The sequence below is a fragment of the Poecilia reticulata genome, chromosome 17 (genome assembly GCF_904066995.2).
Source record: "Poecilia reticulata chromosome 17, P_reticulata-male-v2, whole genome shotgun sequence".
Classification (NCBI taxonomy): domain Eukaryota; kingdom Metazoa; phylum Chordata; class Actinopteri; order Cyprinodontiformes; family Poeciliidae; genus Poecilia; species Poecilia reticulata.
Genome location: NC_088846.1, coordinates 1,519,390 through 1,542,830, shown reverse-complemented (window position 1 = coordinate 1,542,830; position 23,441 = coordinate 1,519,390). Strand labels below are relative to the sequence as shown.

At 39.1% G+C, this 23,441-nt stretch overlaps 2 protein-coding genes across 2 annotated transcripts in view; both read right to left on the bottom strand.

Annotated features, from left to right (window-relative positions):
- Positions 1-23,441, bottom strand: part of ccr12a (chemokine (C-C motif) receptor 12a) — a 255,587-nt gene that overhangs the window by 162,318 nt on the left and 69,828 nt on the right. The window lies entirely within an intron of this gene.
- Positions 503-12,192, bottom strand: LOC145548091 (proenkephalin-A-like). Its single transcript, XM_081598651.1, has 2 exons — positions 11,945-12,192; positions 503-1,182 (listed from the first exon to the last, which is right to left on the bottom strand). Exons 1-2 carry the CDS (start codon positions 12,050-12,052, stop codon positions 586-588), a joined length of 705 nt encoding a protein of 234 aa, XP_081454777.1. The 5' UTR covers positions 12,053-12,192; the 3' UTR covers positions 503-585.

The window sequence follows — 23,441 nt, the reverse complement described above, 5'->3', positions numbered from 1 at the left end:
CCAATGAAGACATCAATGAGCAGAAATGTTTAATTGTCGATTTATTTGTCTCAAGTTAGATTTTTGTATGCTCAATTATCATACTTATGTTTTACATAAGTTTTGCTTGAATGTGGTCTGCTACAACCAGAGGAAAACTCCTCGCAAAAACAATTGCCTGTGATGACCTCTAAATCATCAAAAAAAAATGTTGTTACATTTGACATGCATATATTGTTTAATAACTTATTTTTGCTATTGATTTTGTTTAAGATTTTCCATTCTTTTAGGTAAATTCTTTGTTGAATTAAAAGGGGGGTTTGTGGTGTCACACTTTAAACTTTGTGCTCTGAGTGTTGACTCACTTACTGAGGAACAGAAGATTGAGGGTTATGTTTTTGAACTATGTATGAACTGTGCCTGCAGTGTAAGTACAAAAGGATATGAAAGTAGGCAGTTGCAAAATGTTTTTGCATACCAGTCCTGTGTAGGCAGAGGTGACAATAAACTACATGACAAGATGTGCATTTCTGTCACTTTATTGATTCAATGTCTTCATGTTAACATAGAAGAAATTTCCATAACAAGAGGTTACCACTTTAGCTCCTAATCCATGAAGCCCCCATACCTCTTTTTTCGCCCACTTTCTTTTTCCCCAGACGTTTTTGGAGCTCCACCTTTCTTGCTGTTGTCCACAACCCATTGAGGCCTTCCCACACGCCTCATGAACCCTCCGTAGCGCTTTTTAAGAGCATGACCCAAAACTGCCTCAAAAAGACTGCCTTTTATCACGTCCCCTTTACTATGGTGGTTGAAGCCTCCATACCTCTTCACTGCCTCCATTTCATCCCTACTTTCCTCAATGTCATGATCTTTTGTAGCACCAACGATCTTTAAGATTCCCAGTCGAGTGTCCTCTTCCTCATTGTTGTTCTCCAGGTTATTCAGTGCCCTCTGGGCAGATGATGAACGACGAGACATAAAACCTCCATAACGTTTCATGAAACCACCATACTTTTTATCAATTTGATGTTTAGGTGAACGGACAGCCTCCTCAGTCATCATTGCATCCACAGCTTCCTGACTTGGCTGTTGAAGGGGGTCAGCATCCACAGAAACATTGTCGTCACTCTCGGTTAAAAAGTCCTGGCACATGTGAAGTCTCTGGGTGTCCATCACACCTTCACACTCAAGAGAGCATGTCTGGAAGAAAAGAAAACGCACCGTTAAAACTTTCACTGGCGGACAGCCAGGTTTCTAATACGGCAGTCCGCCGTAATACGCCGGCTAATAGGCTGGCAGTCCGGCCAGCATATTAGCCGGACTAATACGCCGAATTTTACCCACCAGGCAAAGCGTTGCCTGTTTTTATTTTGATTTTAAAAAAATAAAAAAGCTTACTTAATTTTTTTTTTATAAGACGTACTGCAAGCATCTTTTCTGCACTCAGCATTTCACTGGCAGAGCAGAATAATTCCAGACAGGTTTATATTTGATGTATTGCACAAGGCATGAAGCCAGGAGCAGAACCTAATCACACTGCTTCTGCCTCCGCGTACCTACTTTCACTCAAACTGCACACAGGTTCACCTGTTTGGGCATTTCTTTAAACGCACTGTGATGACTCATTTCTTTGGAGAATCGTTAATCAAGGTAGTGTTGAGACGCTTAACTAATGTCGAGAAAGAGTTACATGTTGTTAGACAAAAGGCCCATTGCAAATAGTTACATTTTTGATTCTGTTAGATGCTAAGGCCCATTTCTCAGAAAACAAACTTATCAGGCCACAGAGACATGGTGTGATTTCAGTGAGTGTCTTCAGTTCATATAATCAGCTGCCCTCCTCCTCAGACGCTGCGCAGACTTTTTTAGAAACTCTTCTCGAATGTAATGGTAAAAGCGTTTCCTTTCAGCGCTGAAAGTGAATAAAATAAGTAAAGTCTTAATGATTTTGTTGGCTGATTTTATGCTCCATGTGTAAGTACAAATTTTGATTCATCTGTTAGGATTTTCCATCCTCAACAATTGGTAGCAGAGGACGGGTTTGTGTTGACACGCAAGCAGAGGTTGGATTGGCGGTTCAGGCGCAGACCTTTGGATACAGTACATTCTTCATACTTTTTCCCTGGTTTGTCTAAATTTCAGTTATCAGCCGTTGTTCATAGAAGTAGAGAAGAGATAAAGTTAAGTCTAAAGTAGTTAAGTTTAAGGGTGATCGGCTAAAACAGTGTTTCTCAACCTTTTTGGGCCAGCGCCCCCCCTTGCCCTTATTCAGGTCCCTCATCGCCCCCCACCAAAGAATTTGCAGGCTACTTTGAACTGACCATTATTTTATCATTAATATTACTATGACCATTGTAGATGTTTTGATTTTTATGCGCGTTTCTGAATTTATCATCAAAAATAATTTCCCAGAGTAAAAAAAGTCATGGGAATAGAAATTATTTTCACAGGCGTCTACGAAAAATGCCATGAACATTCAACTTAAAATCTGTAGGCCTAACAGCAGCCAATCAGAGTGGAAAACATATTCTTATTTTGTGCCATTTTCTAGTTGTTCAATCTTCCACAAAATGACCAGATAAAAGATGAACAACTTTGAACTATTTGCAAAACGACTGAGCTCTGCAACATTAAAACATGGATAGAACTGTAACTACATTAATCATAACTCTTCTTCTCTTTAGTGTTTGTCAGTTTCTGGTGGTGCAGCTCTGTGCTGCCTTCAGGAGAATGGGACATCAGAGTATCATCCATAAAACTTCACCCTCATGGCATTTATTGGTCAAACCAGAGCTTTCAGTGGAAAAACAAAAGTTCCAGATCCTTTTAATGCCATACAAATATGAGACAGAAACATGGATTATATCTTTATATAAACCTGTCTATTGATTATAGATTAATAGTTTTACTGGACAGAAATGACAAAGAACAAATCTGGTTCTTAATCAAATCCTAATGAGTCAAATTGAAAGTGTCATGGAGTCATCAGCCTCATGACATTAACACTGACATGAAAAATAATATTGAAGAAATAAAAATATCGAATCTAATTAAAAACATAAATAAGTGATCAGTTCTTTGCTGTTATGGTCTGTAAGATATATTTATTCACAATATTAGATATGGTCTCAACAAACCCATGGCACTTCAACAATATTATTTTACCTTTTATCTGGAAATAGAGAGTTTATTCTTTCCATACAGTCCTCTGTATTAAGTATTGCTCGAAAGGTCTTGCCATAGCAGTTTATTCCTCTGTATTTACTTTAGTTTCTTAGTTTATTCTTGCATTTTGTTCTTCTTTCATTTCCATTTAGTTTTCTTTGATTAGTATTATCCTCTCTTGGTTTATTGCTATGTCCACTTTAGGTTCTTTGCTGTTGCTAGATTTATTTTATCTTTTATTGACCATCAGTAATCTTCACTCCTCACCTGCTGCGCCGCCTAATCGTCATGTGTTTCACGTCATGTGTTGATTTTTCACTATTCAGCGTCAGATTCTCTGTTTTTATGCCATAATTCACATCTAGTTCGTCGCTCCGTTTTATGTCCCGCTTCTCTTGTTTCAGAGTTTTGCGCAATGTGCGCCTCGTTTTTTTTTGTTTTTTTGTAACTGACTATGGCGCAGCGTTCGGGAAACGTATCGACAGGGAAAAGGAAGACTGACATAAACCTTTTAAAACAACGCAAACAATTGCAGTATTCTGATTATTGAAATTTAAAAGTGCTGTGGTACCGTTGTTCTATCAGACCCGTTTCATACCGGACCACTTACAGCGCCGGTGTTAACGTTATAAAATGAACGTTCTTTATGGTGGCATCACCTGTGGAGGGATTTCTTTATTTAAATGGGGTCATTTTTCAGAGGGATACAAAATGAGGGTATCGTGATTTTAGTAATTACATGTTTATAAGAGCGATTTTCTGTTAGCCTTCCATGGAAGCGGGCAGCCTTCAAACAGAAAAAAACACTTTTTAATATAAGTTGCTGCTTTGACATGATCACAGAACTACCAAAACATATGTACAAACGCTGAACTGATGCGGTGAAGCTACCAGTAGCAGGAGAACGGAGCTGCGCCAAAAGCTAACAAACACTGAATAGAAGAAGAGCTGCCATCGATACAATTGCAGCCAAGCATGATTTAATGTTACACAATACAGTTTTACCAAGTTGCTCAAAGTCTAAACTGATATTGTTGCGCATATAAGGTGTAAAGTTTACTTTCGACCAAACGCCCCCCAAAGGACTCCCAGTGCCCCCCTTTTGTAAAAATTTCCACCAGCGCCCCCTGCCATAGCGCCCCCTGCCATCCTCTGAACGCCTCCCCCCCCACGGGGGGCGTTACTGCCCACGTTGAGAACCGCTAATATAAATGGGCTGTTGGATGTAGCAGGAGGACTAATGCGATGGCTGTAATTTTAAACTTTGCTGTGTTACTGGAGGCTTAATAAACCAGCTATGTTTGCTGACAATCTTTCCCCACCACACGTCTGCCACCAGACAAAAAAAAATACTCAAACACTTACATGATGTACAAAAGCAACTTGCTCAAAGAAATGAGAAATTGGTTTTTTATGTGCACAATTGACATGCTGATTTGAAGACTGAAGAAGTAGTTTTGAGCATTTCAATTCTGTTATGAGAAATGCAATCAAGAAGTACAATATATTATATTTAAGTTCCCTTATTTTAATACGCTTTAATGCAGCATACTAAAACAGATTAAAAAAGACAGATAAGAAAATGGAAGCATGGACAAAACACCTTGGTTTTTGATCTAACGGAACAGATAAGGTTCCATGCTTGACAGTGCAGTATGCAACTTTTATTAAGAAAAAGTATCCATTTTTACATATTTGGTAAAACTGTGACCATATCATGACAGTTAATCTGTAAAAAGATAAATTTCTTCCATCTCCTATCTGAGCTGTTATTGTGATTTGCAACACTCCTGACCAAAAATAACCAGTCAGAGCCAGGATGAAGGTCACAGACTCACTGCTAAATAAGCTAATGACGGAGAAACCACAGACTGCAGTTTGCCGCTTGCGCAGTTTCAGAAAATGTATGCAATCAGCAGGTGCTGCAGCTCTATCAACAAACTGAAAGATATTGAACAAACTGTGGGGAGAGCAGATGGTTAGATAATTGGATACTGATGTTAGGTATCCAGACTCAGAATTATTTCTTCTGTGGAGTGGGTCCATTATTGTACTGCAGTCTCGATGGTCAGATTGTTCTGTCGCGATAGGAAATGAGTCTTAACAGCAGCAGCAGTTACAGAAAACAGAAGAGGATTAAACATTTATTGAAAACAATGTACTGCTACAAGTTCTTGGTTTTAAGACCTTGTCCACATGCAATTTGGCCTTTCATCTACATGTAAACTGTTTAAAATTACTACAAATTATTGTTAAAGCCTCTGGCCAAAGGTAAGACTTACAAATTCTCTTTTTTTGCATTTGTGTGTGGACATTGAAATCCGGAAATTTACAGTTAGAGCCAGAAATATTTGGACAGTGACACAAGTTTGTTATTTTAGTGGCATTTCTTTGGAGGGCCGCACAGCCCTCCATGTGCTCACCAGAGGTAGCCTGACAGCCATTAGGTACCGAGATGAGATCCTCAGACCCCTTGTGAGACCATATGCTGGTGCGGTTGGCCCTGGGTTCCTCCTAATGCAGGACAATGCTAGACCTCATGTGGCTGGAGTGTGTCAGCAGTTCCTGCAAGATGAAGGCATTGAAGCTATGTACTGGCCCGCCCGTTCCCCAGACCCGAATTCGATTGAGCACATCTGGGACATCAAGTCTCGCTCCATCCACCAACGTCACGTTGCACCACACTGTCCAGGAGTTGGCGGATGCTTTAGTCCAGGTCTGGGAGGAGATCCCTCAGGAGACCATCCGCCACCTCATCAGGAGCATCCCCAGGCATTGTAGGGAGGTCATACAGGCACGTGGAGGCACGTGAGCCTCATTTTGACTTGTTTTAAGGACATTGCATTAAAGTTGGATCAGCCTGTAGTGTGTTTTTTCACTTTAATTTTGTGTGTGGCTCCAAATCCAGGCCTCCATTGGTTAATAAATTTGATTTCCATTGATGATTTTTGTGTGATTTTGTTGTCAGCACATTCAACTTTGTACAGAACAAAGTATTCAATGAGAATATTTCATTCATTCAGATCTAGGATGTGTTATTTGAGTGTTCCCTTTATTTTTTTGAGCAGTGGTCCGGTATGAAACGGGGTGATAGAACAACACAGCACTTTTAAATTTCAATAATCAGAATGCAGAAATTGTCTCCGTTGTTATAAAAGGTTTATGTCAGTCTGCCTTTTCCCCATCGATACGCTTCCCAACCGCCCTGCACCGGGCTTAAAAAAAAAGATGCGCACATTGCGCAAAACTCTGAAACAGGAGAAGCGGGACATAAAACGGAGCGACAAACTAGATGTGAATTATGGCATAAAAACAGAGAATCCGACGCTGAACAGTTAAAAATCAACACATGATGTGAAACACATGACGATTAGGCGGCGCAGCAGGTGATGAGTGAAGATTATTCGTCTTATATTATTTGTCTTATAATGGATAAATGATCAAATAAATCTAGCAACAGGAAAGAAACTAAAGTGGACATAGCAATAAACCAAGAGAGGATAATACTAATCAAAGGAAACTAAATGGAAATGAATTAAGAACAAAATGCAAGACTTAAGAACCTAAAGTAAATACAGAGGAATAAACTGGTATGGCAAGACCTTTCGAGCAATAATTAATACAGAGACTGTATGGCAAGAATAACACCATGTCCAGATAAAAGGTAAAATAATATTGTTGAAGTGTCATGGGTTTGTTGAGACCACATCTAGTACTGAGAATAAATATATCTCACAGACCATAACAGTAAAGAACTGATCACTTATTTATGTTTTTAATTAGATTTGATATATTTATTTCTTCAATATTATTTTTCATGTCAGTGTTAATGTCATGAGGCTGATGACTCCATGACACTTTCAATTTGACTCATTAGGATTTGATTAAGAACCAGATTTGTTCTTTGTAATTTCTGTCCAATAAAACTATTAATCTATAATCAATAGACAGGTCTATATAAAGATATAATGCATGTTTCTGTCTCATATTTGTATGGCATTAAAAGGACCTGGAACTTTTGTTTTTCCACTGAAAGCTCTGGTTTGAACAATAAGTGCCATGAGGGTGAAGTTTTATGGATGATACTCTGATGTCCCATTCTCCTGAAGGCAGCACAGAGCTGCACCACCAGAAACTGACAAACACTGAAGAGAAGAAGAGTTATGATTAATGTAGTTACAGTTCTATCCATGTTTTAATGTTGCAGAGCTCAGTCGTTTTGCAAATAGTTCAAAGTTTAAACTGGCATTGTTTTACATTTTTTCCACTCTGGCTGCAGTTAGGCCTACAGATTTTAAGTTGAATTTTAATTCATTGCATTTTTCTTACACACCTGTGAAAATAATTTCTATTCCTATGGCTTTTTTGTTTTCTGGGAAATTATTTTTGATAATAAATACAGAAACAAGCATAAAAATCAAAACATCTACAAATTGATAGTAATATTAATAATAAAATAATAATCAGTGCAAAGTCGCCTACAAATTTTTTGGTTTGGGGCAGTGAGGGACCTGGATAAAGGCTGGGGGCTGCGCTGGCCCAAAAAAGGTTGAGAAACACTGATTTATATGCTGGTCGACCCTGTCTTTTCAATTTACCCTAACCCTCGTTACAAAGTTGCAATTTTGCAACAATTTCTTAATATTACAAGTCATTTTAATAAGAAATAAAGATTCAGATTGATCTGACATAACCAACCTCAGTCCATGTGGTTCTGACACATTTGTCAGTAATCAAGAGGATGTACATTGCCACTTCAACTGACCAGGTAAGTATTAAGGTAAAAACACAGCAAATATAGAAAATGGAAACGGAGCTACAGATAGGAATACTTTCTATATAAAGAAAAGCAGAAAAGTTAATAGCGGGAGACGGAAAAGTTGTTGGCAGCATTAGCTCAGTCGATCTCTCCTTCCAGAAAGCCACCAATCAGAACTCCAGTCCAACTCCAGCTATAATAAAGATAAAAAAGAAATAAAACAGAGAGATAACATAACAAATAATGCCAATTCGATAATTCAGATCTAATGCGTTCCAGGTGCAAAAAAACGTTCTGAAAGTTATCACTGACATTTTACAAATTCCCAAATCAAAAAGAAGGTTTCACAAATGTTTTATTTATTCTGCTATTAGTGCAGAATAATCTAGTTAGGTTTGAAATGTCTGTGTTGTAGATTTTAAAATACAACACATTGAAAATGCTCAAGATGGTGAAAAAGTAAGTGTAATCGTTTAGCTATTTTCTGAGCTAGAAGCTACATTCGGAAGCTAACTTAAGCTTCGACTGACATCTACTCGTTGGGCACTATATATATGGGTAGAAATATGAACATATATCTATTCAGAGAATAAATGGTTAAAACTTTATGCTCGCGTCGTCTTCTCTCATTTCCTGAGTCCATGATGAACCACAAAGATTGTGTAATCTTTGTGGTTTTGCATCAGCAAAACCACAAAGATTACACAACGATCACTGTTCAACTTTGTCATGGATAGTGAGCTATTAAAATAAGTTGCGCAAATTCTTTAAAGTGAATTTTCTAAATTAAGGATGTTGCAGATTGTTTAATGATATTTGTTTGTTTTGATTAGCACTGTTGGTGGTTTGTATTTTGTTTTGTTTAATTGTATTTGCACTTTGTAAAGTTTTTTTTGTTTGTTTGTATGTACCTCACGGGTTGCCATAGCTAATGAGGGCAGGCCCTATAAAAGCTGGCAAATCATTGTACCAATGAATGACTTGAACTGTCAAAGATGTGCTTGGCACAATCAACACTTGGTGTTCCCCGGTGAAAGCAGCGAGGTACGTTTTATTTTGTTGTTTGTGTTGTAAGTTTGTTTATATTCTAATATTTGTATATGTTTTTAGTTTTCACGGTGACTATGGTAATCAAGGTGATTGAGATGACTGAGATGGGTGTGGTAACTGATGATCCGCATCAAAGAAAATAAACAAACCTTGAAAATCACCCGTTGAGACCGCGCAAATTAATTCAAGTGCTGGGGAGCTGCTACTAACTTTAATAATCATTCGGAATTTATTCAAACAGTCAAAATGCATAAAATCACACAGCTCATCATAGTCATCCGAAACCACAAACCAAGACATAATTACCTGAGACAAAGACAAAGCACGAAGACAAAATACAGGGAGGCATTTTCAAGAACAGACCTGTCACTGGAGAACACATGAGGAGACCCCAGTGATCTGGTCTCCCAGCTCCGGAACCCAGATTTTGTTTCCATAGGCCTGTCTACCGTATGTGAATTGAATTAAGACTTCCCTGTCCTATTTCTTGACTGTAACATTATTTGTTACATAACTAAATTGTTTTTGATATCTGCTATCATTCTGAGGCTATCACACCTCATCTATGTCCTTTATTGTCTTTACCTTATCTCATCTCCAAAACCTCTAATAGAGGAAAATGGCACGTAATTTTCTAATTTCCACTATTCCTACTGCCCTTTAGCACTGCCACCCACCTGAATGTTCTCATCTCCCCAGTCATGCTGTCCAGCACATCTCTCTAATCTCTAATCATCATTTTGGTCCAAAATGTTTTAGCAAACAGCCTGTTTCAATATATATATATATATATATATATATATATATATATATATATATATATATCCATTCATCCATTTCCTGTACACTCTTGTCCCTTTAATATATATATATATATATATATATATATATAAAAATTTTGGGTTTTTTTTAGTTTATTTTTTTAACCTACTTTCTGCATTGTATGAATTAAAATACTCTTAGGAAATCAAATATGAAAGGCAGTCTCTGACTTTCTCAACTTGAGGACTCAAAGGTTTTACCACCATTTTCAAATGTGCTTTGCTTCTACTTGTTTCAGAATATGCACATAAAATGTTCTGCACCTGGGGTGCATGTGCCTTCTCCATTCTAGCTTTACTGTTCACTGAAGAACCATATACACACAGACAAATAAACACCCCTCCACTCACACACACGCACAAAAAGTATGTCTTTCTATCTTTACAAGCACTTTGAATTAACTTCCATTCAATTCACACCTTAGTTCTAAACCTAAACCTTGGGCCCCAGAAGGACCAGTTGATCCCCACAATGTATGTCTAGAAAGTGACAATGTATCAAATGCAAGGACACAGACACACACTCGTACACATTATGCAAACACACAAACTAGAGAGATGACTTCATAAGCCAAATCTTTATTGAGGTCTGTGATAATAAAAGCTGAAATAAGCCGAACACCTTAGTGATGTTAGCAGAACACCTTTTCCTAATTAAAAAACATGTTTGTTATACTTGTGCTGATAATGACTTCAGCTGGACGATGAAGCTAAGGTAAAGAGTTGTATAATGTTTCAGCTGTGTCAAGCAGTCAGAAATCTGACAAGTTAGATGATTACATATGTTGCACAGGGGAAAATGTGATTGTTTGTTTTCTTTTTTTGTTTTGCTTGTTTTTCTCGCTTGTGGTGCTTTGCATGTTTTGGATTGTTTTTTCTGTTTTCCCCCTTTAACACCCGAATGCACCAAGCTGTAGGTAGCCCTTTAAGGAGGCGGAGCCCACTGATTGTGGCCCGTGATCAGTGCACCAACAGGCTGATTGAAGCCATAATAAAAGAAGCCTGGAGAGAGGAGATGAAGGGAGACTGATGCAGACCGAGTGACGGACAGGATTTGCACCCCGGGCACAGGGTACCGAGAGGCGGATTGACGGCTCAGCGCAGAGAATCGGAGAGGAGGAGGACCTCTGCCCGCGCCTCCGGGTCTGGCTGGAAAGGATCGTGATACGCCGAAGAGCGAGCAGTGCTGGAGTTTTTGGGAAGTCAGCCGGGGGCCAACAAGTGGACGGAGTGTGAGCGGGCCGCATTCACTTGGAGCGGCGCCGCTCCAAGTGAATGCGGCCCGCTCACACATACATCACAGCAAAACATTGGCGATTGGGTATAATCCGATCCAGTCATTTCAAACTTGCTTTTAGCAAGCAATGGTTCTCAACAGCCGAGGGTCCAGACCCTTTGGATTAAAAGCGTAGAACAAGGGGCTGGTTTTACCAGGTTATGAAAAGTAACCCAGTGTGAGCCTTTTACTGTCACGTTTGTTAAGGACTGAGACCCTAATGCAGGCATCCATAATGGACACCAAGAGATAATAATTAGAAACATTTTTCAGCCTGCTGATGCAGATTTTTATTTTTATTTTTTTGCTTCAATCACGTTCTGTGAGCATGGGTATTTTCTGTAGCAGACAGAATTATCTCAAAACAGACAAACTACCTAAATCCAAGCATAGTTAAAGTTTTTATTTTTAAGCAATAAATAATGAATTTTGTCCCTAGTGACGTAGCTTGTTTAGAGAAACAAACCAAACATAACTCTCTCCCCCATTTGTTTCCAGTTTTCTTTTTGATTCAGACAGTTTCATATAAACAGATACAAACTATAATCAGAATCACAAACATTTACTTTTTTATTCATTGTAGGGCTTTTATGTTGTTTTCACATTGCCCATTATATATATATATCCACTTGACGTAGAATAAATGAAGCACCGCATCGGCACAGGTAAAAAAAATTAGATGGAATGCCTCAGTGTTAAATGAAGCTTCATTTTACCATCACTAGTTGAGAGGCAGAAATAAAGTCGAGTCCAGATAACAGAAATTAATATCCAACATGGGCCAGGCAAGACAGGGAAATCCAAAGACAAAACGTGATTGTGGTCATGGTCATGGTCATGGTCAGGCAAAGAAGGAAGCACTAACCCTAACCCTTATACTCACATACTCACACATGGGTTTTCAAAAATCCGGCACCTTCTGTTTATCTGAGAGCTGAAAATATCTGCTGGTGAACAGGTGGATGACATGAGCCTGACAGCATTGCAGCGCAGCAGCATGCAGGTGGACCAGATGAGCTTGATTGTAGAGGTGAGATCTGAGGAGGAAAACAGAGCAGGTGGAATTATGATATAGTAATATGTGATCTTGACTGGTCTTGAAATAAAATCCTGAGTCCTCAATGTCCGAGACCAAATACTGATACTAGCACAATATTTACTAGCGAATTTTACATGCAACAGTCCGCATACACTATGCAAATAGGTTGCTTATATTTTTTTTATTAGTTTTAGTTTACTGAAAGGTCTCTCCCACCAGCAACATGTGGAGGAACAAAACTGACAAGAAATAATAGCATAAATATATATTTAGTTTTTCCTTGTCCTTACACATTTGTTGTTGTCAAGATATGTTTGTTTTGTTTGTCCTTTCCTTTATACATGTACTGTCATCAAAAAATGTTTATTAATTTTACTTTTTCTTACACGTGTGTTTTCGTCAAGAAATTTATATATTTTCTTTTTTATTTTCCCTAAACATGCATTTTTGTCAAGAAAAGTAGATATTTTGTTTTGTCTTTTTCTTATACAAGTCCTTCTTTTGTCATTGCCTCCTCTCCTTTTTCTGCTGCATTGTTATGTTAATGAGGAGAGCTGCCTTCTATGTTCAGCTCCTGCTATTGGCCAATAGAGCTTTGGAACCAACGTCACTGCGTCAGATGTTGTGAGGCGTTTACGTCTCGCGCAGTCGCTCGGTGCCATCTTTACCAGCCACAGACCAAAATAAACTTTATCCTGGTGTTTTTATTGTGTTACCGATCTCAGACAAGTTAGTTTCGAGTTGGATATTGGATATTCCAATATCCAAAGAGCAAGCGGCGTTTAGTTCAAGATTGATCCGATTTATGAACGCTAATTTCGGCCAGTTGTTCTCCAGCTCCCTCCTCAAGAGCTCGAGGTTCACTTAGGGACTGTCAACAAATTTCTGAACCAAAGATTCCTTTCAAACAAATGTTAATAAATGCCTTACCCTGTGACCAATTGACACAAAAAATGGTAATTCATGCTTTTACATGAGACACACTACCCTCTATTAAAATGTCAAGTCATATTCAATATTTCAAATAATTTTAATATTAAATAATATAATATTTTCTTCAATAGCTTCTATATCGTATGCCCCATTGACTAAAAATCAGTGTGAAATTGTTCTACTAAACTGCATAGCTGAGGCACATGCATTTTTACGAACATGTGATTTCTGTAGATCGCTGTGAATGGTTGACCTACATTGAACCTTAATCCAGTGTCCTACAACATCTCAATATTAACATAAAACTCTGACATATTTAGTAATTTATTTACTAGGAAATCCAAGCGCATAGAAAAAGCATGGGTTAATTTGTTAGTGATGGCATCTGTATAATTTATTAATTACTTAAAATAGCACAACAAACTACTCACCCTGCAGAAACAAGTTGACAGTCATTTAATGCTTTTTTTGATCCAACCTGAAACTAAATGATTGTATTCTCCAGGCTTTTGAAAACTTTCATTTGGCTCATTGTATAATATGAACTCTGCTGCACCAGTTAGTTATTTGGATCGCCTTGACACCGGGTAAATCCTCAAGATTATATGACAATTTTTTTTTTTTTCCGAGATCATACGGATCATATCCTAATACACTTATTTTTTTCTAGATGCCTCGTCAGTTCCAGCCTATTTAGGGCATTAGTGTACTCGCTGGGCTGCACAGTGGCGCAGTTGGTAGAGCTGTTGCCTTGCAGCAAGAAGGTTCTGGGTTCGATTCCCGGCATGGGGTCTTTCTGCATGGAGTTTTCATGTTCTCCCTGTGCGTGGGTGGGTTTTCTCTGGGTACTCCGGTTTCCTCCCACAGTCCAAAAACATGACTGTCAGGTTAATTGGCCTCTCCAAATTGCCCCTAGGTGTGAGTGTGTGTGTGTATGGTTGTGTGTCCTGTGTGTCTCTGTGTTGCCCTGCCACAGACTGGCGACCTGTCCAGGGTGTACCCCGCCTCTCGCCCGAAACGTTGGCTGGAGATGGGCACCAGCACCCCTCCCGACCCCACTGAGGGAAAAAGGGTGCAAGAAAATGGATGGATGGATGGATGGATGGATAGTGTACTCGCTGTGATCCATTTTGCTCTGTTTTGAATCAGAGAAATCCACTTCTGGACCTCCATCTGAATTTGTAATCTGGTTCACGTGACTGAAACCCAGCAATACAGTGGGCAGAATATGATTACATACTGAGGAAGCAATTCAGTCAGTAATTAAGCAATATTATCACATAGAAATCATTACTAAAAAAAAAGAATAAAAAATCTGTTCCACTTCAGCCCTAGTGGCCTCGGAAGCGACTGCCTGGTTTGCTTGTGCTTTGGGCCGGCCCTGAGCTCAACTCTAACTAAAGTAATTCTGTAAAAAGCAATAAATACCTTGTGTTTTTCACCAGTAATTGTTACTTCCTAAATATAAGTCATTAGTGCGTTTTCTTAGGACCTTAGTAATACTAACTGATTTCTGTAAGTCACGGTAAGACGACCATTAAAGAGCATGCATGACACAAAAGAATTTAGGACCAAAACTGACATAATAATAAATAAAAGAATAAATATATCAATAAAATTATAAATATATATCCGACATATAAATAAAATAATAAACATATCAATAAAAGAATAAATATATATCCAGCATAATAATAAATAAAAGAATAAATATAAAAATAAAAGTAGAAATATATAAATAAAAGAATAAATATATATTTTGATAAGAAATAAAAGCATAAATATATACGTACTTTCTTTTTCATTTCCCCTTACACATGAGTTTCCGTCAAGAAAAAAATATATTTTGCTTTGATTTTTTTGCTTCTCCCTTTTCTGCTCGTTGTTTTTCCGTTTGCTGTTTTATTGACTCGCTGTATTTCTGCTGCATCTTTATGTTAATGAGGTGGGCTGCCTTCTAAGTCCAGCTCTTCTACTATTGGTCAGGAAAGAGAACGATCCGTGTTAGAGATTTTTTGGTATTATCAGTTTGTTATTACTTTAGTTCATATTCAGTCTAATGTTCAGTTTAAAGTGTTCTCTTTCTTCTGTGTGACCTGGAGGCCCCTTCTGCCTGTGTGCCTTCTTATCAACCGGAATACTCCCTATTTTAGAAACTGCCTGTGAGCAGTCATAAATGATCTCTGCTGTCTTCTTTACCTATCCTCCCTGTCTCTGCTTGATAATAAAAGACAAGCTGTAACCAAAGGTCTTCAGAACGCTCAGTGAACGGCTTGGAGGAGCAGTTTGCTGAGTCTTCTCCTTTTGCAAAAGCTTGGTCATAAAATTCATATACGTTGTCTGTAGTTCTTTTATTGAAGGTTCGAGAAAAATACCTATCATTTGGTGCCAAAACCCGGGATCTCTCATACCGACCGCTGTCAGGCAGAGGAAGACGCGCTGAATCCATGCATGGCCAGAAATCATTTGGACCTGGAAAGAAAGACCCAGGAAGTAAATTCTTCGCTGGGCCGACGACGTACGTCCGACTTTGTCTGCCAACGGCGGGGTGACGAGATCCGACTGGACAACCTGACAGCTACAGAAACGTAGGTGAATTTTAAAATGACTATATCTAGAGGTTTGAGAATCCTTGTTAAACAGCGTTTTAACTAAAACTCTGAGGTTTAAGAATCCTTGTTAAACTGCGTTTTGACTAAAAATCTGTAAAGTTCTCAGGAAAGAAGAGGTGTTGCTAGAGCCCCTCTCTGATTGAGGAGACCCCATAAGGGTAAATCCTCGGGCGGATAGGAAGTTTGAATTTGCTGTTTTGTCATTACTGTGCTGACATTGCTGTTTTGCTGCTGCTGCTTTGTTGATGTGTGTGCGTGTGTGTGTATGTGTGAATGGTGCTTGATTTCTTTGAGAGTAAAACTTTCTGTCCTTGGAATTAGAATCCTAGGTGAAGAACCGGACCAGAACTAGTCTGGCCTAGAAGACTGTTCTTCAGGAGACACAAGCGCTCACTTAGAGCACTCTCTTTGAAGAAAAAGCACAAAATATCAAGCCATTGTAAGCTAAATTGCAGGGTACTGAAATAATGGAAAATAAGTGTTGTTGTAATTCCTCACTTGCTGAGGACCCCGACAGGGATGAAAAGTACATGCTGTCCAGATTTCCTGGTAGTACTGTACACATAAAAAAAAAGGTAAACCTGTAATTAAAGGACTTGTTTGCTAAAGATCTTCTAAAAGCAATAAACTTGTGAGTTCACCTGAATTAACTATTAATCCTCCCAAAGACTTTATGTGAAGCTAAAGTGATTGTAACACATGGGCAATGCCATGTGTAAAAAGGGGGGGGAAAGGGAAAATGGTGAGGTAATACTATATAACTACTAAATTCTTACATAATTTTTTGTTATTATGAACTTTTGAATTAACAAATACTGTTAGATGGTGATTGATGCTTTTTCTAAATGAGTTGAAATAGTTCCAGCAAAGCATGCTTTTGAAATAATTCATGGTAGAGCTTACAGATTGCCTCTGTTTGCTCCAGACTTGCAGAAAGCAGATGAAGTACAAACATTAGCAGATTATATGATCAGAACTCTTACACTGAAGGAAGTGTCCAGTACAAATTTACTGCCTTCTGATTCCCTTCCTTGGCAGGAGGCCGCTCCCATTGAGCCAGGAGACTGGGTCTACGTTAAAGTCATCAAATGAAAGAACTGGGCGAGTCCACGGTGGGAAGGACCGTTCCAGGTGCTGATGACAACACCAACAGCTGTAAAGATTGCTGAAAGACCCAGCTGGATACATCTCAGTCACTGCAAGCTGCAGGGAGTGTTGGACCCCTAAGTAGGCGGAGGGAGGAAGGGCGGACTTCAAAGGGGGGCTATTTTTTTTAGGGTAGCTTGTCTCAAACCTGGTGAAGAAACGCTTAAGATTCCCCCGTCTTTAGTTTGGGGGTTTTGACATCTCTGCGCGCCGAGCAGCAATGGGGACTCCATATGCCAGATGGATCTTCTACTGTGCTGTGACTGCAGCATGTCTGATGTTTGGAGGAGGAAGTGACATCACTTTCCACCCACATGACTACAGCACCAACCTGTGGTGGCAGCTGATGAACAGGACTGCTCACGAGGAGAAGGAGGTGAACTGCTATGTGTGGATCTATGAACTGTTCCTTTAATGCTGACGTACGTCCGTTTTCACCATTTCCACTAACCACATGGAAAATACCAGAGACCATTTCTTTAGCAGGAGCTAAACCCGGGTCTCTGAGGAGCTGCGTTACCTCTTAAGATGTTATCCCAAGAGGTAACATCTCTTGGGATGTTACCTTGGAATTTGTGTAGCAAAGTTTACACATACTGCGAAACGACATCGGATAACATCAACTGCATTGCCTGCAGGGGTCAGAGGGCGACCCCAGGTTGCAAAGTCTGGAAGGGCAACCCAGACTGTGACAACGTGCTTCAGGAGAGGAGTTTCAACATCACCCATTGGACAAGAGGACAACAGGAAACAACACTGTGCAGCGCCATAGTACCAGGAGACTATGGTTCACAGGTGATGGCAGACTGGTACTTCGTGTGTGGAAATGGAGCTTACATGGTCTTGCCGCGATATTGGGGAGGACTGTGTGCTTTGGTCCCCTTAATCAGCCCGATTGCATTCATCAGGAAAGGACAACACGTTCTAGCTGCCCGCTCCAAGCATGCAGTTATGCCAGAGGTCAAACGCTGGGGAGGCCTCACTACAGACACTGGAGTTCCTTGGGAGTTCAAGATTTGGGGCAGAGGAGAAAAATTTATGCGAGGCATGTTTCCATGGGTCGGAGTAGGTGAGATTCAGGACCATGTTGAGATCAACAGATATGGATTACTGCGACTCATCAACAGCACACACCAGCTGGCCAACGGCACCGTGAGAGAGCTGACTGAACTGAGAAACATGGTTCTGCAAAACCGTGTTGTACTGGACTCCCTCAAAGCCTCTCAGGGAGGTGTCTATAAAATCATTGGCCCAGCATGCTGTACATTTATTCCTGACGAAACAGGAACTAGTGGAACTATTTCTGACGCTCTACATGACCTGGAGGAACTTAAACATTATGCGGAAAGTAGAAAGCAAGGATCTCATCCTTTTGACTTTTTTTCTTGGTTCACTTCTGGACATGGTGGAATTTACTGTTGAAACTTGGAACACCTATTCTGGGTGTTATGATTCTTTTTTGCCTGTTCACAAGTTGCATCATTCCATGCCTTCGAAGCATGATGCTAAAGACAATTAACACTGCTGTGATCAGCTATCAGCTGGTGAAAATAACCTATGACACAAATGAAGACAACTTGTTTTCTGATGATGAAGTTCTGTAATCAATAAACAGATTAATTCATTTGCTGAATGATTCCTACATCGAAAATGTGAAAACAAGTGGTGTTAGTGATGAGACAACTGCATTTGATTTTTGTTTTGCTGTTTCTTTTATTTTTCATCTATTTCATTATATTCATATATTCATTGTGTATTTGAACGAAAAAAAATTCTTGCATTTATTGGATCTATTCTTTTCTTTTCTATGCTTGGCTTGTGGATAAAGTTTACACACATGGTAAAATGATAAAAAGGGGGAAATGTTAGAGATTTTTTGGTATCATTTTGTTATTACTTTAGTTCATATTCAGTCTAATGTTCAGTTTAAAGTGTTCTCTTTCTTCTGTGTGACCTGGAGGCCCCATCTGCCTGTGTGCCTTCTTATCAACCGGAATACTCCCTATTTTAGAAACTGCTTGTGTGCAGTAATAATTTATCTCTGCTGTCTTCTTTAGCTATCCTCCCTGTCTCTGCTTGATAATAAATGACAAGCTGTAACCAAAGGTCTTCAGAACGCTCAGTGAACGGCTTGGAGGAGCAGTTTGCTGAGTCTTCTATTTTTGCAAAAGCTTGGTCATAAAATTCATATACGTTGTCTGTAGTTCTTTTATTGAAGGTTCGAGAAAAATACCCATCAATCCATGTGCAGATCGATTGTGAATGCCTGTGCTTCACAGTGACGTCAGACAATGGCCGCCATAACTCGAAGAGGTGTATCTTTACTTCCGGTGTGATTTTGCCTCGGGAAACCTGACTGAAAAATTCACGAATACTCATTATCTTAAGGATACAAGATAATAAAAGGTAAGGTTAATAACAGCATTAAGTGTTAGATAGCTGTTATTACTCATTGTCAATTCACCATTCTCTCACTCTGTATAAAATAAACAGCCTCCGATCGGAGAGTAAACCAGCTAGCAGCAGCTTTAGCCACAGTTAAGAAAAATATACACCGCTGTCAGTGCTGCAACGTTTAGAGATTCACTTTATCAACTTTAATAATACAGCATTTAAGTGTTAGATAACCGTCATTACTCATTGTCAATCCACCATTCTCTAACTGTGTATATAATAAACAGCCTCTGATCGGATAGTAAACCAGCTAGCAGCAGCTTTAGCCACAGTTGGGAAAATAAATACACTGCTGATTGTCAGTGCTGTAATGTTAAAAGGTTCACTGTCTGTATCAACTTTAATAAAACAGTATTTAAGTGATAGCCGTTATTAGTCATTGTCAGTTTACCATTCTCCAACTGTATTCAAAGGAACCAGCCTCCGATCGGAGAGTAAACCAGCTAGCAGCAACTTTAGCCAGTTAGGAAACATACACGTACACCGCTGCCTTTCAGTGCTGTAATGTTAAAAGTTTCACTAAAATCACTGACATCTTCCAACACTGTTGTTTAGAAAAGCATTTTAAATATTGACTTAAGTGCTATCTTCCAAATAATTTCCATATTCTGATGTGATTCATAATTTCTCCATTTGTTTTGTTGTCCATCTTTCTCAACAGTAGCCGACCTAACAACCTACCATATCTGAGATGGTCTTGTTCCTCTGTCCATGGCAGGTTCAGTCAATCAGCTGTGGGACATCTGCTGCCTAGTCAAAGTATCATGGGCCTCTTGATTTAAAAGGAGAAACCAGTACAGAGCCTCTCTGCTCCTGCAAGTCACACTTCCTGGATGAACAATCACTACTGCAAGCAGCTGTTAGAAATGAAATCTTTGTGTATCTATTCTGTAATTAATGTCTATATGTATTTATTAGTAAATAAATTAATATTGTGTAGAGTTCTGTAAAAAACTATTGTTAATAGAGTAATGAGTAATCTACATATGTGCTACTTTTATATTGAATTGCTTCTTTTTTTGTAAATTTTACACATCTGGCAACGAAGTATGTGGAGGAGAGGAAATGCTAAAATTAAAGCTGCCATTGTGGACCAAAGACATAAGGTTTGTGGCTTTCTTTAAAACATCTATTTAATAATTATATTAAACACTGTACATGGTTACTACATTACACAAACATAATTACTACAGTTAACAATTAAGTCATTGATACACTGTAAAAACTGCTGGGTTAAAAATAACCGAATTCGTAACCCAGCGCTGGGTCATATATGGACCAACCCAACGCTGGGTTGTTTTTACTCAACTGTGTTGAGTTGAGGGTTTGACCCAGCACATTGGGTCATGGCAACTAACCAAAGGTTAGGTTAAATTGACCCAAAATTGGGTTGAAACTCATAACCCAACATAAGGGTTATTGTACCACAAATGAGTTAAATCACTTTAACTCATTTGGTTACAACTCCAGAAGAATCTGTTACTACACATTAGAAAACATTTCATGTAAAAAGTATGTTTTAAAGCAAACTACAAGTAAAACTTTCAGCCATTAAACAAGGAGCATTTTTAACGACACTTTAGCATTTTTGCCTGTCTCCCTGCATGAGGACATATGGGTTCCATGTTGTCACATTTTGTAGATGCGCCACCAGGTTTGTCCCAACTTGATGGAGACAGAAGACAGAACAAACAGGCCATTAGTGATGCACTTATTTAAACAGTAAACAATTTGAGCATGATTCAGAGATGAAGGTTGACTTACAGGCTGGATATCAATGAAACCTTCTGAACGTCCAGGTTGATGGGTCTAAAACTCTTCTCCCAAATGTGTAAAGTGGAGCAGGGCGGAGTACTGGCAGCAGCTCCAGGGCTACATCATCTTGTTTGTCTGGGAAACAGAGATTAAAAACATAACATTTCGTTATGATATCAGGTTTTCAGGCTTGATATTTATTTTGTGATCATTAATAAGCCTCTCATGAACACAGCGGTGGTTGATTAGTTAATTTTAAACTCCTGCTTTGCTAGTTATTTTGGTAATGGAACCGAAACGCACAGAATTGCGGAACAACTTGTTGAAACAATAATCACTGAGATTAATATTGTTGTTGGGTCATTAATTTGAACACGTTTTGATGATTTTTTTGTTGTTGTTGTTCTTTAATAAAGTTACCAACGTTTTAAGCCAGTCAGAGGAGGACGTGCTGGTTTCAGCGTCCTGCGGCGTTCAGTTTGTCACCTACCGCCGAGATCGACTCAAAACCTTCCGCGATCGACGTGTTGCACCGCTGCTCTAGCAAAGCACGAACCGTTCAGAAACAATATGAAATGGGAAAAAAGTTATTTATTAACTGATTAAGTCGTGTTTTAGATTGTTCTTGAAAACTAATCAGTCACGGCTGATTAGTGGGTGAACTCACTGCTGCACAGTGAACCCATTCATTTTTTACAGCAGACAGCCGCTCCCCTCTCTTGCAGGAACTGCGTACCCCCGCTAAATCTTTTAGGGGTACGCAGTACCCTGCCGTATCCCCTTACTTTCACCCCTGTGCAGTTCTAGGCACAGCCAAGATATTGCGCAGAACCCTCAAGCTCCCAGGCTCTGGTAGAGGACCTGAGCTCAGAAGATGAAAGAGAGAGAGGGAGACCACCCGCGGAGAAGGGAATTTATATATATATACGTGCGATCAGGGGAGGCAGGTGAGGCAGAGCCTCACCTGTCATCATGGAAAAATAATATAATAATTTATAAAGATATTTTCACCCTGTGGTTTGTACTATAAAGTACCTATTTTTCCATTTAATTTAACTAAATCAGATTATTTTTTTCTTCAAAATCACAGAATTTTTGCATTTTCCCATTCAAATGCTTGGAAGCGAAGCGAGCTGAGCCTCACCTGGGATTGCGCAACCTCTCGCTAACTGCACCGGTTGCCATTCTATGAGAGCATGCTCCTCCTGTCTGTACGTCACCAATAAAATGGTTAAAAACATTTAATGTATGAACTGATTTTATATAATTTAGCTTATGTATTTAATGTACTGTGTTTTTACTGTCACCAACTGTGTGTGTAACGTGTTTCGTGTGCTGAGGAGCGATCAGAAACGGCAGAGAACAAATTCGAGGTGAGGCAGGCAGTTCTCGTGCCTCACCGCTGGGGGCGCTCATGAAACCAGACATTGTGACTCCACAACTGCAGAGTAAGAGACAGTAACAGCAATCTAGCCATGCAGTAGCTGCGCTGACACAGAGAGCGAGAAAGACGTGATTTTGAGTTGTACTTTAACGGTTTCTCCCATTGCTGTTAAGCAAAGCACAAAATTAATATCTACAAGTCTAAGTTTGATTGAGATAACGGAATTATTCTGGGGCAGCGGTGCAGCTAAGCATCACGTTAAAGAATAGCCTTTTTGCCCTCCAGCATTGTACGCATGCGCAAAATTTCCTTACGTAAACAATAACATACAGGGGTCTAGATTTGCAAATCCGATTATAATTAAGTCGGTGCCTCACCAGCTATGAACCTCACCGCACGTCACTGATATATAGATAGATAGCTCATCACATTTCTCCAATGAAACATTAATATCTATCTATCTATCTATCTATCTATCTATCTATCTATCTATCTATCTATCTATCTATCTATCTATCTATCTATCTATCTATCTATCTATCTATCTATCTATCTATCTATCTATCTATCTATCTATGACAGCGTCTTTCTCCTCATGTTTTGATCGTAGGAAGAGTTTAACTTCTCAGGACGTGGTGGAGTAGAGGGTGTTTGGCATAACTGTCAAGTTTTGGACTTGTGGCTACAGGAAATGTTGCTGCAGAGCGGGTGGTGAAACTAGCGTAAGTGAGGAGGGTTTAATACGATCATGCATTTTACATGGTGGGTGGCAACACCAGTTTGTACTATAAAATATAAAAATCTGATTAAGATTAGAGCCTAAATACGTTTTATTTCCAAAACAGAAAGGCTACGTAATGTTAGCCAGCTAACAAATTACTATTGCTATTCTAGCAAATCAACTAACAGCTAGAGAAAAAAAAACATGTACCTTCGTAGTCAAACTGGTATCATTCAGCGAAGAATTTGTCTAGATTATGTTGATGAAGAAAAATTGTTTGCAAATAGAGATATATCTTTAAATCGTATTTGTGGCAGCTGCTTTAGAGACCAGAAACAGCGTTA

Bases quoted from the DNA above. Each gene is read 5' to 3' on its own strand.
- LOC145548091 (XM_081598651.1), bottom strand. From the start codon at position 12,052: ATGCTGCTGCGCTGCAATGCTGTCAGGCTCATGTCATCCACCTGTTCA. The intron at 1,183-11,944 runs GTGAGTATGTGA...CTTTTCTTCCAG, and splicing joins GGATTTTTGAAAACCCATGT to ACATGCTCTCTTGAGTGTGA.